A 20,730-nucleotide genomic window follows, 5' to 3' on the forward strand; every position below is an offset into this window, starting at 1 on the left:
TCAGCTGGAGGCCACTCACACACTTTTCTTTTTATAACACTCACTCACACTCTCTTCACACTGTTGGTCAACTTCCTCAACTTGGTCAACAAAAATAAATTTTATTTTGCTTGTCGTCTTGGGAGCCCTGCTGCTGTTCCTGGATGGACAAAACGTTCTCTCATAGAGGAACAGGAAATGGCTACTAGTTTGCTGTTCCTCTGCACATGCCTGGAAAACGGAACACAGAGTGATCGGAAGAACTGATAAGATTATCTGGACCCATTTCAATCAGGCTTTTGGTCAGGATATGGGACTGAGACTGCTTTGATTTCCTTGGCAAATGACCTATGCCAGGAACTGGCTGGGGAAAATACAGCCCTATTAGTTCTCTTGCACCTCTCAACAGCTTTCAATACCATTGTCCATAGGGCTTTACAATTCTGACCGGGATTTCAAGGGAATTTCTATATGGAGTTGAGGAATGAATCCCTCCCCATTTATCCACGGCAATAACTTTCATGATGGTAATAATCAATATTTTCTGAAGAAGCTACTTGCGAAACAGGTTGAAAATATACCAGATGCTTGTATTTCTTTATCTTTATAAATAACATTGTAAAAAACATGTATTCTCTTTGCATAAAATATCTCCGCTTAGCATTTGCTCCTTATCAACTGTTGTTTAAACACTCCTTATTCAGCTGTCAGCTTGTTAATATGAACTGTATCATGTTTCAGCAATATTCTATGCATAGAATTTTAAAATTGATATATGTGATAAGTATTCTCTTACCCTAGCTTTGAAATTTATTATAGACTAGTAGTTGTGTGCCTTGTGCATTATATGTTTGTTTAATATCTACATTAAACAGCTGGGAGACATCATTCAGAGCTTTGAAGTGTCACCAATATGCTGATGACACCCAACTTTATTACTCTTTGTCACCTAGCACCAAGGAAATATTTGAAACTCCTGAACATTGTTTGGGTTCGATAATGGGCTGGATGAAAGTAAAAAGACTGAAGGTAAAATCAGGCAAGACAGAGATATTGCTGGTCAGTAGAAAGTCTGTAGAGGTGAACCTATTCTGGAAAGACTTGTACTTCCCCAAAGGATCAGCTCTATAGTTTAGGAGCATTCCTTGATCTTCAAGATGGCAGCAGTGGCAAGGAGCCTATTTGCACAATTTTATAGACTTCAACACCACTTACCATATAAAAACCCTCTAATCAGTTTACAGGAAGTTTAAAATACATTGTGATATACATTAAAATACAATTCAAATACATAATAGTTAAAACATTTATATAAAATATTTACAAAATGTATTTACAAAACATTAAAACCAATGCTCACAACACCATAATTTACAAACAACCTGGGCAGCACACTAACTCAAGGAAAATGTGGGTAAGGAGATGGGTCTCTCGTTGGTGCCTAAAGCACACCACAGTTGGTGCCTTCTGAATATCAGCAAGGGCAGCATTCCATAAGGTGGGTGCCATCACAAAGAAGGCCCACTTCCTGCAGAAATCTATAGGTCATGGTACAACTAGTAAGTCGTCCTTCAATGATCTTAATGACAATGTCATGTAATCTGGAGCAAAGCTTTTCAGGACTTTATAAGCCAGTAGTAAGACCTTGTACTCAGCATGGTAGCTAGTAGGTAGCTAGCGCAGTTGTTTCAACCCCAGTATAAGTGCTTAGCCAGATACCCCACTCAGCATACTCAATGCCACATTGTGCTCCAGCTGCAACTTCCAGACCAGACACAAGGGTAGCCCCACACAAAGCACATTACAGTAATCTAAACCCAAAGTTACTGCATTGGACTGCATAGCCCTGTCTACTCCTGTCCAGGAAAGGGTGTAGCTAATATACCAAATAGAGCTGGTAATAGATGCTCCTCACCACAGGAGTCACTTGGGGCTCCAATGATAATGATGAATGCAGGAGAAACCCTAAACTACATACCTCTTCTTTCCAAGGAAGTGCAATTGCTATCTAGAACAGGCAAACTCCCCAATTCCTGTATCTGGAAAGAGTCTCTCTATTTTGTCAGGATTCAGTGTCAGTTTACTGGCTCTCATCCAATCCATCACCGTGTTGAGGCACCAGTTCAGAACATGCATGGCCTCTCCCAATTCAGAAGTCAGAGAAACAGAGCTGTGTGTCATCAGCATACTAATGACACTGGGTCCCAAATCTCTTAATGCGTGCACCCAGCAGCTTCATATAGATATTAAATAGCATTGGGGACAAGATAGCCTGTGACACCTTGCAGGACAATTGCTAGGGAGCCAAGGCACAGTCATCCAATGCTACATTCTAGAAACGTCCTTGCAAGTAGGAGCAGAACCACTGTAGCACAGTGCCCACAATTCCCAGCTTGTAGAGACAATGTGCAATGTGCTCTACATGGACCTACCCCCTGAAGAGTGCTTGGAAGGTGCAAAATGTGGCAGCCAGGCTGCAAACCACTGTGTGGAATCTGGATTCTATTGAACCTGTCCTGACAGATCAGCACTGGTTGCGGATTGCTTTCTGGGCTCAATTGAAGGTGTTGGTCTTAACTTTTAAAAGCCCTAAATGGCTTATAACCTGGCTATCTAAGGGATTGCCTGACCCGCTGTGAACATGCCTGAGTACAAAGACCTGCAAGACAGATGCTTTTGAGGACACCATTACTTTCAAAGGCATGTCATATGTGAAAGAGCTTTCTCCTATGTTGCCCCAAACAATGAAATGGGTTCCCTCAAGAACTATTATTGCCCTTTTCTCTCTTGGCCTTTAGAAAGTGTGTAAAGATGCATCTTTTCAACTGAGCCTTTTAAAATATGTATTTTTAATGTTTTACTGTTTAATGGTCTTGTTTTATTATTGCAAGGTTTATTTCAAGTTGTTGTACACTGCCTTGATGGTCTTTGAGCAGGTAAAGCAGTATATAAATTATAGTAATAGTAATGGACGATAGTGATTATGATCATATTGACTCTGAGAACTTGTGGAGCCATGCAAGCACAGTAAAAACAAAAAAAAACCCTTATTTTATTATGGAGGGCGGGGGAGGGGTAACTGATGTGTGAAACAAACAGGGCCCACAACCCGCATGATGTGGTCTATGATCAATTTCTGGCTCTCAACCCACTGCCTGAAAACCTTTCCTTTAGACCAATAATGCTCAAACCAAAGACATGCAGCACCTGAAAAGGGGAGTCATGAAGTTCTAGGCCAGAGCAGGTTCCTGAGCCAGGGAATGCCCTCCTTTCCCCACCAACTTGGACTTAGGTGGATTGTCTGCCTTCTTGCAGATGACCCTCACTGACCTACAGTGCGGATGAAGAGTTAGAGATCTGAACTGCAATAATGGGGCCGAGGAGAAAGAGCAAAATAGTTTTAACACAACTTACACCCTTGATGAGTCCAGTTCGAATTTCAGGTCCCTTAGTATCCAATGCAACAGCAACAGGTCTATATGAAATAGGATCAGAAGCAAAGCTCTCAGTAGCTTCCCGTACATTCTTGATTGTTCCTGCGTGGTACTAGTATAGAAGAAAATTCAAGTGTTACAGAATGAAAACAAGGGCTTTCCTTGCCAAATAGTGTATTGCTGAGTTAACTTTGGCTACATATCCATTGTGTCCACATCTTGGTTCATCGGTATATTACCCGGGCCACATTATCCTGGCAGTTGAGTAATTAATATTTCCTACAGTTTTTACTAGTGCCTTGCCAAATATGAATTATATTTAAACCAAAAAAAGTCTACCACAGGCCAGAATGGTGTAAGACATATGTTTTTCTGGAAAGTAAACAGTACTGATTTGGTTAATAAGCCTAATGCTTGTTAATTCATAGCTCAATGAAAGTAGAGAATTTAAGATATATATGAATACCTACAACCACACAGTTAAGGAGCTCATTTGGTAACCAGCTTCAACCAGTACAATTATCAGTTCAATCTAGGACACTCTTCAAAGTAGTTCTATCCTCATTAACAGAGGACTTTCACTTCACAGATGATCCTTACAAGAATGGTTTGCTTGTATCACAGAAATATAGGACAGGCAATGTTAACAGTCAAGGTTACGAAAAATCTTGTGGCACCTTAAAATCAAACAAATCTAAGGTGAGTCACAAGAATTTATTGTTTCTAAGGTGCCATAAGACTCTTGATTGTTTTTGCTGCAATAGATTAACACACAGCTACCACTCTGAAAGTCAAGGTTACACAAACTTTAAGCTGTTAAAAGCAGAAAGGAAAAGTATATTGCAGGCTGGGAGACTTCCATGGCACTCAGATGAAATTGGAAAAACAGCCTTTGCTTCCACAAAACAATAAGCAATACAACAAGAATTTATCTACTGACTCTTTTGGTAACCAACAGGTTTTGTTTTACTAGCTCAACCATAAATGCAATCTTTTGGTTTAGGGGTTAATGCCACAAGTTTCTCCAGCCAGAAAGATTAGAAGTGACAAAAACGATTTCATTTTATTCAATATATGTAATCTTAATTAATCTGCATTAACAGAGTCTCCTGAGCCAATAAGTATCTGAAGTAACACTGGAACAGTAACACCCCAGTGAAACTTTAATAGGTGGAAGATAAACCTAAAAGAGCAATTGTTCAGTTATTTCATTTTTTTACATATTATAATTTATTTATTATTTTATTTAAAGAATTTTTATAGTGCTGCCTCACCATTTCTGGCATCGAGGCGCTTTACAATAACATATAAAACAATTCCATTAAAACCCTCAACCCACATTAAAATAATTCCATTAAAACTATTATTACATTAAAACATTATAACTATTTGAGAACATATAAAAGTCAGCAGGGTTAAGATTGTTGCAGTATTTTTATGCACTTTATGATGCACCTTTTAAAAGCGAAGAGGCCAAAACATTTTGCGAGCTGATGAAGCTGAGTAAATTGCTGTCCAGACTGCAGCTTGACCTTTCCAAAAGCTAACAGCAGCCAACCCAAAGACATTTCAGTGGCCTTTAAGGAAAGTTGCATTTGGGAATGGGAGCCTTCCAGCCCAGGAGTAATAGTGAGAAGGCTGCTTTATTTATAGAAGGGAGATTGCCCTCTGCTACAAGTTACTTGCAATTCTTGTGACCTTAACCTAAGGATCCTGGCATTTTAGAAGCACTGTGCTATTGACAGAATTGTATTCTCAAACTTTACTTGACAAACCCTTGCAGGCTTCTAAATTTTATTAGACTGGCAACCTCTTTATTTCAGCAACAACTACTTGGCTCCTTGTAGACCTCCTGATTTTGCAAGGAAACAAAATCAAGAGATCTGGTTATGTCTAGATAGAATTGTACTGCTAAAATCTTTGTAATAAAGAGAGCAGTAACTTTCAACTGATATCACAGCTACAGACCCTGTTCACCTAAGCACAGCAGGTTTGTTTGACTACTTCTAACAGGAGGAGATGCTTGGAGCTACAAGGGTGAGCATGCTTCAAGATCTTGTTTATAAGTCAGGCATGCATCAGCAGTATCTAGTAACAGTGGAGTGACCTTTAGTTGATGAACTTTCAGTAAGTACTGAAACGGACACTCTGTACTCTAATAGGCAGCAGACTTTTTTGAGCTCTAGCATCTGACATTCGCTCCTGTATGTCCAAAGCCTGCATGCATATAATTCTGTATTTCAAGATGGTCAAGACCTTCTTGTGGAAGCAACGTTTCTCATTCTGTTTATTTAAATTCTAAAGTTTTTGATCTTGATTGCCATGTGAGAAAAACTCCAGTAATGCAGTTGCTCCATGATGAAACTCAATGGGAAGACAATTTAAGTCAATTAAATCAGAAGGCAGTGCCAAGTCAGTTTTCTCAATAAAAATTCTGTCTTCAAAGAAGGATATTTTACCCTTTCGAAAAGGGAATGAATAGCATTTTTAGCAATGTACATTCGGCTATACCTGTATCAGAATATTTTTTAAAAAATAAAGCTGGAACTTCAAAGACCAAGCCTTAGGGTTAGAGGTCAAATTTTGTTTGTGCCACAGTCCAAGTGATTGATCTAATAAAAGAGTTCTTACTCAAGTGGGTGCAATATTTCTTCTCCAATCTGCTCTTACCTCGTGAGTTCCATGAGAGAAGTTGAGACGGGCAATATTCATGCCAGATTTAATCATTTCTTTCAGCGTTTCCACTGATCGAGAAGCCGGGCCTAGAGATTTCAAGACAAACCTTCATTAGCAGATGCCAATTTGTTAACCCTTACTAGATCAGCTTGGCAGGCAAGGCAGACACTACAGAGATCATCTGCAACATTTTAGTGGCTTTTGTGAAGAAAAGGCTTCTTCCACTGGAGTACGTACACACTGATTTCATACCCAGACAAATAAAAAAAGTAAGACTGAAAAATCCACAGGTTATTTTTATAACCAACTTGGGCCATCGTTAGCCAAGTTCTCTTCTGTACTGAACATCTTAAGAACATGTTAACAGTTGGTTGCAACTGCCACTACTGAAGTTAGGAGCAACTTTGGTTATTATTGAAGTGTTAACCAGCTGAATATGTGAACAATCCCAACCTTTCTGCCAAAGAATGGCCCTCAAGGCAGCCAGCAATAAAACCTGGATTAAAAATAAAATCTTAATTAAAACATTAAAACAAATGAAAATTAAATAAAACATATGATTAAAAACACAATAAAAGAAATAAGCAGAACCAAGCAATTAACTTCTCCAGTCAAAGAATATTTGCCTGCTAGCAGAAAGATAATATGGAAAGCCCAACGCTTATAGTTTCAGAGCCTGGGAATGGCCACTGAAAAGGCTCCCTCTCACATCCCCCATCAAAGATACCTCATATGGGAGTTCATATGAGAGAAGATGGTCTTTCAGGCAGCTTGGTGCCAAGTAGTACTGGGTTTTATAGGTCAGAACCAGCATTTTGAATTGTGCTTGATAATACACCAGTAGCCGATGAAGTTGTTGTAACAAGGGACTCACATGCACCCTTTAACTGGCTCTGGTCCACACTCTGGCCACAGCATTCTGGACCAGCTGAAGTTTCCAAATCGTTTTCAGAGGCAACTCCAAGAAGTAGTACAAACCAACTGTAACTAAGTACAGTTACTGTAAGTACTGTAACCAACTGTTACAGTAGTACAAACCAACTGTAACTAAGGCATGTATGACCATGGCCAAATCAGACATATCAAGGAATGGGAGCAGTTAGAGCACTAGCTTCAGCTGAGCAAACACTTCTAGCACCACCAAAACCTGGACATTCCAAGTTCAGGGTGAAATCCAGGAGCATACTCAAACTGTGGACATGAGTTTTCAGGGTGAATGTAACCCCATCCAGGCCAGGTTGAAGCCCTATTCTCTGACCTGCCTTTCAATTAACAAGTCGCACCTCTGTCTAGTCTTGTCTGGATTAAGTTCCAATTTGTTTGTCCTCATACAGACCATTACATCAGATACTGATTTAGAACTAGAACAGCTTCCTTGGATTTAGAAAGAGGAGAAATCACAGTTGGGTGTCATCAGTATACTAGCAGCTTCAAACTCAAAAGGTCTGGAGGACCTCTCCAGAGGTTTCATGTATAAGTTAAACAGCATAGGTAACAAGATAAAAAGGTAAGAAACATGTACTTAAAGGTCCTACAAAACAGGAAAAAATACAGGAAGCATTTAGCCTTGTTTAATGTCCCTTTTCAGCCTGGCTATTCTCTCAAGATCATATGGATCATATCTTAAGTAAGTTCTAATTATGAAAAGATGAAAAAGAAGTCACAATAGCCAAAGAAACAGAAAGCTATCAGAAAAGCATCACAGTTAGCTATAAGTGAAAATACCAATAGCAGTCATGAGCTTGTGGTATCCAAATTATTTATCACTTTGGCCAGGGTATCAAGGTTTTTGTTTCCTTAATCTTAACAAGGTAAAGGCAATACTGCTTAAACACAGGATCAAGTACTTGCCTGACTTCCATCTCCTTGGGTAGTATCCAATGTTAGTCCTACATAGACTAGACCCATTGAAATGAATGGGACTTAATTTAAGTCCCATTCATTTCAATGGATTTACTCTATGTAGGACTAACATTGGATTTTAGCCATGGTTTGCTAGCTCTTACTTTTCATTAACCTTGATATTAAACTCCACTTACCAATTGTGCAGATAATGCCAGTGTTTCTTGCAGTGATTGGGGGCGAGTCAATGTCCAGACGGCACAAGTGTTCCAGGAATGTGTCTGCCATGGCAGCATGCAACTGCTGGGTCTGGATGAAAGCATCATGATGTTTAGACATAGCTGCTGAGAGTCGGTATCTAAAACAAAAGAATAAAGGTATTAAGTAACAGGCAAAGCCAGGTGTCCTTGGAAAACAGTCCTATGCCTCCCCAGTTCATTAGAAACTCATTTCTGCTATCCTTATAAATCTTCTTGCTTTGATGCCCAGGAGACCACTGAATAGGGATGTGGACTACAGTTTACCATCACTTATGTTGTGCACTAACAGACAAGCCCCCCTTCCACTACCAGATTACATGTTGCATCCAACATCCTCTGTCCTGTGAAACCACACTGATTATGTCACATCTGTAATCTTTGAGAGCAGCAGGGAGGGTGTATTGGGGATCATGTCAGGTTCAGGACTTGCTTCAGCAGGCCTTTCAGCCGGAGTACAGGGAAACTGCTTGATCCCACAGCAGCCAACTGTGAAAATATGTCTCCTGATTCATACATTACAGGAACCTAGCCATGCAAAAGAGGCTAATGAAATCACAAGATAAATCCTTTTCCAACCAAAAAATACACTCATGCCTGTACAGGCTTGTATATATAAACTGCATATGTGCAGGGCAGTGTAAACACATATTAGGCTAAGGAGCAACAAAGCTGAGAGCTTGTTGCTACTTATCCCAGGAAAATACAGTCTAGTATAGACGTCTGTAAAGTTTTAAAGTCAGGTTGTATATTAAACATGAGATACGTACATTACTGCATACTTATTTAACCACTATTTAGATACTTTACTCAACTGCCAAACTTATATTATGGATTAATCTTATGGAAGTTTAAAACTAACCCAGTAAGCCGGAATAGCTAAATAGGCTCAAGCTTAATACTGAACTCTGGCAGGCCGCCTATACATCACCTCTCTGTCTTGGAAATAACTAGTACAATTAGCATAAGTAGCTAGATCAACCTTTCTAGAGTTTAAGGGATCCACTTTAACTCTATCACTAACTGCTACAAATACAATGTAAGAATTCTTGCTGCCTAAGGATACGCACACACTCTAACGAGAACTCTGCATTCGCAAGGATTGAAATGCACAAAAATTATGCTGATTAGAAAGTCAGAAAATCATAGTGCAATTTTAGAAAGTTGTGTTTGTTGAGAACTACTTTGTGCACTAGCCCTTTAACATAAATCAGGAAGAGAAGCTCCACCCTTTCTGGTCATGATCTCTGCAGTACGTGCAGTTTCCCTCGCTCATACAGATGCAATTTAATGCAAGCAGCATTCTCTCCCTCCCTCTCCCCTTCTCTTCCAATAGACTAGTTCACAGAGGAGGCTCTTAGTCCAGCCTCATGGAAGATGCTGACTCACTTTCAAATGAATAATGTACAGATAGACACAAGTCTCTGAAAACCATGATTCAGAAAAAAGCTGCTGCAGTGCTGTTATTTCCCAGCACAGGAAACGCAGGGGAGATCCTTATGCAACCAGACTGATTATCTACACAGCCTTCTGCAAAAAATATGTTTTGGTAGTATTAAAATGACACTTTCTTTCTGTGCTTGCCTCAATTCTTTTTATTTTTTATTATTGCATTTATATCCTTGTATAAATGTCTTCTGCTGACAAAATATTATGGAAACTCACCTGTTTGAAAAGCTACCCTCAACTCTAGTGATATATTTGCATAGCTCTGTGAAAACAGATTTAATACTGCATCACATTTTATTATGCTACACTTTAGTGTTGCTTTTAAAAACTTGTTTGCTTTTTGTTATAAAATGGTCTATAAATATATCACTTTCACATTTCATCTTCGATTATTCACTATGGTTACTACAGATAAAAACGCAGCCAATATTCCATGATAAACTGCTGTCATTTCATGCTGCTAAGATAAGTCAGTATCATCTTCCAGCAGTAAACTGATTTTCACATTCTTTAAGCTGAAACTATTATTGATGGGAAGAAAAAACAGAAAACAGGGGAGATGAGAAAAGCAGGCACTTTTAAAATAGAGCTTCTAGTTTATGATCAGCATTTCATATCTATGTTCCACAGAATTCAAGCATTCACAAACTACTCTTTGACATTGTCCTAGTAAGTCAAATGTTTGAAGATGTATCTGTATATGAATGCTTTAAAGCAGTGAAGAGCACAATAAAAATACATTTTGTACAAAACACATTACAATCCTGAGTTTTATACAATCCAGCCTCATGAGTTACACCATGAAAACAGACCAGATAATAGACTGTTGCTCCCTGTACATTAGCAAACAGATTATATTGGACAAGTGTCAGAGGACAAAGCCATTATGTAATACTGAGAGAAACAAACTAAAGTTGCAACCCTAGGCATGTTCACTAGAAGTCAGTCCCACAGAAAAAAATCAGTTAGACCTTTTATAATTCTAATTTGTTCATTAAACCCAGACCTTAAAAGCAGTCAATTTGTGCAAGGTGTGTGACCAGTAGTCAATCAAGTATAATACTGACAGAACTGTGATTGAATAAGATGATTTTATAAAGTAACAGTAAAGTGCTTTCACTGTAATCTCTTGCCAACCAGGCAAGGTACTATTACTCCAAACCCCCCAGATAAAGTGTAGTAACGCTTTAAAATACAGTTAAACATTTCAGTCCCATACAATCCTATTAGCTAAATGGTGGGTGACCATCGTTTTAAAAATGCAGTATCAATTATTATTTTTAAAAGCAACAGACACTATGCACTAAAATATGCCTTGAATTAATCTTTATCTATTTATAGCACAATTTTTAAAACTATCACTTTACTAGTATGTATAGCTTTAGTCTCCCTTCGTTTTAAGAAGGGAAATTAGGCAAATGAAACAAGAAATCACTTTACACCAAAATATAAGTAGAACAAGCCCTCAGATATATTTAGATACTTTAGCTATGCCATCATTGGCTGCATTTTTTGCCTGAAGCTTTCTGCGCACAGAAACAGCAGTGGGGATAGATTGTTACTACAGCTCCATTTGAATCCTACGTGCCAGCCGTCACACCACACTGCAGCAAGCAAAGGCATCATGGAAAAGCTGAGCTCTGAAAAAGACATCTATATTTTTCTACTTTCTTGGGGTGCTGTTGGGAATGACAAAATCATGAGTCTTTCAAAATATTCTGCTAAAGTTTGTGTAACTGTGTAGACTTTGGTGAAGCAGATACTCTACAAGCAGATACATATACAATTTCAACTATAATTTCCCAAGATATAACAGTATAAAAAAGCAAACCGTGCCTTTCTATTCATGCTACAAGGTAACTATTAACACTGAATTACAAGGTACTTGTACTTTAAAGGAGGACAGGCAAGGCGACATTACATTTACAGAATTCCTACTGGTGAGTTTCTGAGCATTACAGGCAATGCCAAAGAATCCATCTCTGAAACCCCAATAAGTTATTTTCAGAAAACCTTGTACCATCTTTCTTGGGATTTTTAGGATGTCAAGGATCTATTTATTAAAGGGAAAGAGTACTCTAAAGGTGACTGTTCCCGTTTCATAGCTAAGAACACAGAGTGTATGGGTGTCATGAATTCTGTTTCCTGAGAAGTTAAGCCAATTCCATATGTGAGCATATGGCTTAAATCATCTCCTGCCAGATCAGTTGAAAAAACTTGCATCAACTACACCTCACATGTTTCAAATTTAAAGCCTATGGCACCATATTCAGGTTGCCAAACCCTTTGCCCTTCAGAACAATCACCCTGTGGACAAGTTTCCACATGATGGCAACACAGGATAAGATGCGTCAGAGGAAAGCTTTAGCATGTTAGACATGGACTTTCTACAATACAGAACATGTTCAACTCTGATGAAAATATTCCAAAGGGGTAGACATGTTAATCGCTTGCAGCAAAATAAAAAAGGAGTGTGGCACAATCAAAATCAAACATGCCATAAATAAATCTGGCTTGTCTTTTAAGATGCCACCATCAGATTTTGTAAGCAAAAACTCCCCCCTAACCATTTTATCTATCCCGATTTCAAGCAGACAAAGCCAAAACACCGCGCAACAACTAAGGAGCTATTTACTTAAATTTCCTTCAAATGTGCCATTTGCTTGGTCATTTCCTTCTTTCAGTATCTGGAAATTGCACCACATTTTTAAGGAAGTCTACAGTTTGCTTGCATTTGTGGTCACGAATGACTTCTGAATTTTGGGGCACATTTTTAGGACTTGGGAGATGGGAGGTAATCTCACTTAACACCAGGATCTGGAAGTACTTCTAAGCATTTCCAAACCTGGCTGTGAAGCAAGACTGATTCCCTCTTCAAATAATCTGCATATACCAAAGAATTTGAGGACAAGGCCCATCTCTACACGACATGGTGAGAATCTTTCCTACCACCACCACCACCACCACCACCGAACACCAGAGATTTCAGTGGGAGAAGTATTAAGCATTGAGGGATACTTGTCACCAGAAAAATGTACGGATGCTGCTACTGGTTGCTAGTGAATACGTTTGTAGAACCCTGCCTGTTTCTTTAAGAGAAGTTATTACCCCTCCTTCCATGGATCTAAGTGTGGTATTGTATAGCACATGGCTATCTCAGCTAAGCACATACTATTGTTTTTTTAGGTCTAAGAACAGGGCTAGCTCGGTTCTTTGTTGACCTAGGCAAGATAGGTATCAAGTAAGCACCCATGAACATTTCCAGTACCACAGAAGATTCTGGAGCACACCATTTGGCAAAAGCAGCACAAGAACATGAACTCACACACTGCTTTTATATAGTGGTAGTATGTGACTACAGGGCAGCTTCCTAATGTCCCAGTTATAACTGAACCACCCTTACCTACAATTCCTCTAAAAGTTCCATGGCCATTAAGGAGTAATGGTTTTTAGTTCTGCATACTTGAGCTTATTGAGCATATTTGAGGCATATTTACCTCTTGCAATACTTAAGTTTATTTTGATAAATACCACAAGCTGCAATCATTCAACCCTCACCCAACGTATACCAAGGTGACACTTGTTCCCACTTCCAAAAGGATATGTTGTGGTTCATTAATTATGCCTCTTCCAAAAACCACCTAGGTATTGTCCTATCAACAAAAGGCACAAGCAATCACACTGATGGAATCTCTATTTGTGCCTACTCCAACAAGTGTAAAACATTTGCCCTGCACAGAATGGCTGCAGTAGCCAAGGTCACCCCAGGAAAACGCCACATCATGGTTGAATAGTGTTCTTGAGGAGCAGCCGTGCCTTAGCAAGCATATATAGCGAAAGGATGCTGGTGTTTAAAAATACATTTGGGAAAGGCAAGCCTGTTTGAACAAATCAGAATAAGGTCAAACGCACATTTCCTTGTGAGGGAGTAAACCTCACTGTGACCCAGCAGGACTTACTTCCTCATAAATATGATTGGGCTGCATGGGTGGAAGGAGGGAGAGTAAAGGAAGTACTTCTTCACACAGTGCAGTTTTAAACTATGGAATTCACTACCACAAGATGCAGTGATGGCCACCCATTTAGATGGCTTTAAAAGGGATCTGGATAAATTGTGCTCAAGAAAAGGCTATTCAACGGCTTCTAGTCCTAATGGATACTACCTCCAATATCAGAGGTAGAAAGCCTAAAAAAAACAGTTGCTGGGGAACATGGGCAGCAGGCTGCTCTTGCACCTGTGTCCTGCTTGTGGGTTAGAACAGCTGGATCAGACCAAGGGTCCATCTACTCTGTTCACACAGTGGCCAACCAGCTGTCGCTGTGCGAAATGAGCGCTGGACTAGATGGACTCTTGCTCTGATCCAGCAGGGCTCTCCTGATGTTCTTAGATAAAAGGCTCTGACTGCTTGTCTGTGCAACTTGATAACAGCCATAAAACAGGGCCTTCTGTGAGGTTGATGTGCCAGGCCTAGAAACGGCACAGAGTGCAACACGATACCCCCGGCTCCTTCACCTCTCCATCTCCCTCCCTCTTTGCTGGGACTGGGAGGGAGCCTGTTGTGGACTGACAGCACCACTCAGGATGAAGCAGAGGCGGCTTTTCGATTGGGATGGGGGGGGGGAGAAAGAGAAAGGGGGCGTGGAAAGAGAAGGAGAGGAAAGAGGGAGAAAAAAAAGAAGAGTAGAGGAAGCCATGATGGGCAACCCCGAAGCCATGCGCTCTTCACGCACGCAGCACCTCCACTCCCCCTCCCCCGCACGCGCACACCTACACGTTCTCTACCCCCTCCCCGTTTCCAAGGAGACGGGAAAAGTATGTGGGGGGGGTTAGAAGCAGCTTTTCGGTCCCCTCTGCCTTGAGGCGCACCGAAAGCGCCCTCCTTCCCTGGGGGTTGGTCCCCGGACAAAGGGCCGCGTGCCAAGCCGTTATTTAACAGCCCGCAGAGGCCCACGCCCAGGATGCTGGCCGCCTCTGAGGAGGGGAGAGGAAGGGGGGAGAATATCTCCCCCCCCACACACACAAATCTGGCCGCCTCTATATTCATTGGAGGACCCTTTAAATAATAATTATAATAAACTTTAAAGATTTCAAAGCGGGTTTTTTTTAAATGAAGTTTTAGGTCGTAAAGCGGTTTTTAAAGCCTGGTTAGGCGCCTTGAGTGCAACGGCGAGTAAAAGCAGCGCGTCTAAGGGTGAAATCTGAGGTAAGCCCGACGTAAGAGTAGAGCCATTGGAGTGAATGGGACTACTCTACTGGTGGCTAACTGAAGTCCTGATCATTTCAAAGGGTCTACTCTAAGTAGGGCTTAAGTTGGATTTTGCTCTAAGTGTTGTAATTTTTATTTTTTTAAAAAAAGGGGGGTTTGAGGGGAGGGTGATAAGGGGTAGAAGCGAGGAAGGGCCGAGCAGCGCCTGAGGTAGCGGCCGAGCAACAGAAAGAACCGCCCCGCCTTTGCCTGCGTTCCTGCCTCGCCATCCTTACCTGCCCGGCAAATGATCGTCAGTCCCTTCGGAGAGTCTCCACCTCTCTGAGGCGCCGCTCTACCCGGCACGGCATCAAGGTGGTTGGCAGCACCGCCCCCGCAGATCCCTCCGCCGACCTTCGCTCCTCCCCTCCCCCGCCACCGTCGCGTTCTAATATTCCCGGGTAGGCGGGGCCGCGCTGGACTATTTCCTTCCGCGGAGTCATATGCTGCAGTGGGATGGGGTGATTCGATCGGAGAAAGCAACGGTCCAATAGGGAAACGGCCAAGCGTCCGGCACGCGGCCTGTGAGTGACAACGACAGCGGCTCTTAAAGGGGCCGCACGGGGGGAAATGTGCCCTTCTCCAGGGGCATTTACCTGGGGAATAAGCCGTCGTTGAGCCAAATGGGACTTGCTTCCGTGTAAAAAAGAAAGGAAGGAGTGATGGTGCTGCAAGCCCCCCTCCATTTAATTCATTTTATTAATTTGTATATTTAGACCCTGTTCAGAAGACATGTTAAGCCACTGTGGTAAAGCATTTTTGAGCTAAACATGAGGGCTTAGCATGTCTTGCGAACCATGACTTATCGTGTCATGTGACTCATTCCTAGCCATGATGGCTACGTAACCACGGTTTATACACACTCACTAACCATTTTCTGCAAAAGGGTTAGCTGCCTATCCATGGCTTGCTTAGCCAGTTGCCTGAACAGGCTTTGTGTAACTTGAACTCAGTAGGACTTACTCCTTACCTAGGATGGCACCAGCAGTGCTCACTTAAATAAATGTCACAACAGCTTTTCATTCTGGAACTTCTGCAATACTGATGGGATTTGAACTTGTTACTCTACAGGAGAATATGCTATATTTCAGATCCTCATTAGAAAATGGCTTTCCATCTAATGACTCATACCTAACAGACACCATACCCTTCTTTCAGTATCCTCAACGTTTTTTCTATTTTTTTTAAATATTGTAATATATATATATATATATATATATATATATATTTATAACAAACAAAACAGAAATTACATCGTGAAAACAGGGGGGGGGACATACATTGTGAATATAGAATTATCATCATTTCATGAACCATTAAAAAAAAGGGGAATACTCTCAGTATCCTCAACATGAGAAAGGGCTTGATAGTATTGTTATGGGTTTGGGGTTAGTCTCAAGGATCTCAGCTCTCTCCCTCGTCACAGCTCTGTGACCCGGTTCGAATGATCACGGCAGCTGAAACAAGCCATCATGGCTTGTTATAGCTGCCATGTGTGCCACTGAGATTTCCCTAATTACCCACACCTGTGTGGTTTGAACTAGTCAGAATGGCTTATTTGGGATAAGCAGCAACCCTCAAATACCCTGTGGGCTGTTGTTGGGTTATTTGAGGGCTGCTTAGGGTGACCATATGAAAAGGAGGACAGGGCTCCTGTATCTTTAACAGTTGCATAGAAAAGGGAATTTTAGCAGTTACCATTTGTGTATATGGAGAACCTGGTGAAATTTCCTTTTCATCACAGCAATTAAAGGTGCAGGAGCTATGCTAGAGTGACCAGATTTAAAAGCAGGCAGGGCACCTGCAACTTTAACTGTTGTGATGAAGAAGAAATTTCACCAGGTTCCCCATACATACAAATGACACCTGCTGAAATTCCCTTTTCAATGCAACTGTTAAAGATACAAGAGCCCTGTCCTCCTTTCCATATGGTCACCCTAGGGCTGCTGCCCACCCCCAAACAAGCCACGCTGCCCAGATTCGATGTGGGTAATTAGGGAAATGCAGCCAGCATACACATGGTACCGCACTGTGACTTTGTGATCATGCAAACCTGACCTGTTGGTATGATTGTGAAAAGAGATTGTTAGAATGGGTCAAACTGGTTGGGCAAGTATAGCAGGCCGATTTACTACCGTTATGAAGATTAGCTGAGGGGCAGCTGTCCTCAGAGATGGCTAGAGATAGATTATGCTGGAAGTGAAGGTAACTTTCTCTCTCCCCACCCAAGGAATGTGTTCATTCAGAGGTCTGTGAGAACAATAGAAGCAAGCTCTCTCTGTGTGTTGTAGTCAGTTTGTGCTGGAGCTGAAAAAGTACTGGTTTGCTCTCTGCAGGAAATCCTGTATCACGATGGGTTCCCAAGAAATCTAATGGGGAACAGGAGTTGGTTGGACTGCTAAGACTGTAACCCTCACCTTATCCTCAGCCTGTACATATGTGTAAATAAAGCGTGCATCACAGAAAAGCTATTTGTCTCCAGTCAACTCCTGCTAAAGAAACTGAGTAAACTGGAATCCCTGAAACGTCTCACTGCTGAGCAGTTGGGTGAACATATGTAGCATATGGATATATCACTGTACCTCAGTGAAAAGCCCAGTGATTAAGGGTGTGTTCCCATGCATGTTTAGAGAGAAAAAAGTCCTACAACTCCCAGCATAGCTGGCTGGGGAATTGTAGGACTTATTTTCTATCCAAACATGCACCTTTAGAGAGCTTTGTAATAAATAAATATACCTCTCCATCAATTTGTTCAATCCCCTTTTAAAAGCCATCTATGGTAGTGGCCAGTACCATGTCTTGGGAAGCAGATCCCATCCATTTATTACATGCTGTCCTTGCGTATCTCTTGCCAATCAGCTGCCTTCGATTGCCTGGAGCACTTCCAGCTACAGATGCCGGCAAACTGAAGAAGTGCACAACGCACCTGCAAGCCACGTGCAAAACAGCATTAAGCTCTCCGCCGTTTCCTGCTAGTCCCAAGTACAGGCGGCCACAGCCTGACACTAGTTGCATGAACACAGCTTGCTGTTCTAGCAAGCCGCTCTTCTTTGAAGTGTGCCCTTTTAGTGGTCCGGTAGCTGACAGTCGAATTCTACACGTATCTATTCAGAAGTAAAGCTCATAATTTCCAGTGGAACCTACTCCCAGCTAAGCGTGTCGAGCAGCCTTCCCCAATTGGCCTCCTCAAGATGTTGTTGGACTACAAAACCCAACACCTCAACCACTGGCCATGCTAGATGGGGCCAATGGGAGTTGTAGTCCAGAACATCTGGAAGGCACCAGGTTGGGGAAGACAGGTGTATAGGATTGAGGCCTGAAGTTGTCGACTAACCATTAAGACCCCCTAATGCATATCTGTAGCCAATGGGCCTTTGGAAACAGCTGTTTCTTTTAAAAAATTGGGGCGGGGGATGAGCGGATAAGACAGGTATGGAGGGGAGGTCCTTTCCATGCTTGCTGCATTCCTACTCCCCAGCCCATCCACCCCATGCATGCACAGACACACATGGCTTTTCCACTGGCGTGCTTTCAAATGCATTTCAAATGCCCCTGTTGCATCCTCAACCTGAAGCCATTCCAGCTGGTCATGATATAATGTCATTATATACGAGTTGATATCTCAGATTGTTTGCTTTCCTTTCCCATCTTTCCTTCCTTCCACTGTTCCGACTAGAATTGTAACCTGACATGGGAGGGATCCATTTTTTCGACTCTTCGTACAGTGCATAGAATTTCAAGACATTTCATGAAAACAGCAACAAAGCACAAGCTTTAAAATACGTGTGGAAATGGAAACGTTGGGTGAGCCTCCTACAATCATGTGCTCCATCTCGGGGCTTTGCCAAGACCAGACTGCAGCAGCGGTAGCAGTTTCAGGTGGCAGAGATGGATGGCAGTGAGCCGTTGCGAAATCTATGGGCAAGCAAAATGTCAGCACCAGAATAGCAGTCCATGGGCAAAGGGACAGGACAGGGGTGTGGGGAGGCGAGATAAACTGGCAGGAGTTGTAGATGGGTCAAATGACTTCTCTGAGCACTATTGCTGCTTACAATAAAGAGCAACCACTCACCCTGGAGGTTATGTAGAAGGGAATGGGAGGTGGTTGGTTCCTTATGGTCACCTGACCCTGTGACATAGGCTTTTGCACAGAAATTTCCTCTTGTTGGCATGGAGTGACCTAGTTTACACAATATGACAAGCCTGAATACGGGTTGAATGTGGCTTGTCACTGAACTGTGGGTTGTATGAACCCAGCTGTGCTAACAAACCATGGTTTGTTAACCACAAACAACCCACGGTTCACAACCCGACAACAAACCATGGGTTATTTTCGTCAACTGAATGGGGACTTGAATTGCAGTTCTTTACAGCTGACAGATCTAGGACTGCTTTATGGTGGACTTCCGGGTGTCTCGAGGATTTAGCAGGCTACCAGCTCTGTTTTTCAGCCTCTCCCACAAGTGCTGCCTCCAAGTTTTTGAGGGTGCTTGTGCAAGACACCCTCAATGGGCCTCTTCCCTTAGTGAGTCCACCTCTTCACTGTCACCAGCTGCTATTGCTCCTCATCCTCATCATTGCTACCACTTGCTGGATTGACAGGAGGAGCCAGTGAGCAAGGAGGCCATGGCATCTACTGCTCCTCTTTTTCACCACCAGCATTGTCTGGGCCAGAGCAAGAGGCAGATTACAGTGGTGAGCAGGAGAAGCAACTCCAGGACATTCTTGTCCCTGGGACTCTGCTGGAGTGTAGGTCCTTGGCAGTTGTGCAACCATGTCTCTCCTTGATGCCAGCCCAAACAATGGCGAGAGACGATTAGACTTGCAGTCCAACGACATCTGAAGGGCCACAAGTCACCTGCGCCTGCTGTTGTCCAACAACACCTGGAAGACCACAGGTTTCCATCCTTTCCTTTGGAGGAAAGAGCCTAGAACTTGATCTATATCATCCACTACCGGAGACTCTAGAAATGTCTGACCCCCTCCCCACATGCACCAAGACACCTCTAATGATACTGTACATTTGTGGGAATTTTAATTGTTAAGCTTCTTTGGGAAACAGGTAGATTATAAATACAATAAATAAGGAGCAGTCATTCACCAGATGGCTCAATTTATCTCCTGCCTTGCAAAGTAGGAAGGTTTGGTTGTTCCTTGGAACAGCTATGCAAATCTACAGGGTGGACTTGTGCAATCAGGAAAACTGGCAAAGATATTTTGTTTCCCCCTGATGAAATGGAGTGTTCAAAGAGACAACCTCTAAGAGTAGCAGGCAAGCCAGCTTCCTGGTAATATGTTGGGGAACCTGCATGGCATCATTGAAACTTGGGTGCAGCTTTCCTGATGCTGAGCATTCCAATGCTGGATATAACACAGAAGTTGTTTAGTGGGGTGCTTGCACTTCTCTCAGATCTTGCCAAGAGAAGGGAGAAAAAAACTTACTTAAGAATGCCCCCTCCTTGTCTTGGTAAACTTCTGTCTTGTAAAAAGCAAAAGGTGGCCATGTTGACCATAAGTAAAAAACCAACATCCATGTTAGTATTATTTATTTATTTAAAATATTCCTCCCAAGGTGGCATACAACAATATAGCACATAATAAAAACCGATGCAGCAATACAAGCAGTAAGAACAGCAATAAAATCAGCAATAAAAACAGCAACGGCAGCAAACATTATGAAAAACATCAAACAGCAACATAAAATAAAACTTACAACAGGTAACGAACCACAAACAGATCAAAATATCAGATTGGCTGGCCTTATGAAGTTATTAGCACTGATATGACGTCCGTTTTGTAATTGACATGGCTCAGCTAGCAAGGTGTGAGAGAAGACCATCTTCCTTT

At 41.8% G+C, this 20,730-nt stretch overlaps 1 protein-coding gene across 2 annotated transcripts in view; it reads right to left on the minus strand.

Moving 5' to 3' along the window:
* The window catches only part of PKM (pyruvate kinase M1/2), a 28,100-nt gene extending 12,896 nt beyond the window's left edge, over window positions 1–15,204 (minus strand). For both annotated transcript variants that reach the window (XM_063142516.1, XM_063142514.1), the window contains exons 1-4: window positions 15,120–15,204; window positions 8,129–8,289; window positions 6,084–6,175; window positions 3,394–3,525 (exon numbers count right to left, since the gene is read on the minus strand). In XM_063142516.1, coding sequence (XP_062998586.1) covers window positions 3,394–3,525; window positions 6,084–6,175; window positions 8,129–8,270 — 366 coding nt within the window. In that variant the 5' untranslated portion in view covers window positions 8,271–8,289; window positions 15,120–15,204. The remainder of the gene's footprint in view (window positions 1–3,393; window positions 3,526–6,083; window positions 6,176–8,128; window positions 8,290–15,119) is intronic.
* Window positions 15,205–20,730: the final 5,526 nt, after the last annotated feature.

The sequence above is a fragment of the Elgaria multicarinata genome, chromosome 16 (assembly GCF_023053635.1).
Source record: "Elgaria multicarinata webbii isolate HBS135686 ecotype San Diego chromosome 16, rElgMul1.1.pri, whole genome shotgun sequence".
Taxonomy (NCBI): domain Eukaryota; kingdom Metazoa; phylum Chordata; class Lepidosauria; order Squamata; family Anguidae; genus Elgaria; species Elgaria multicarinata.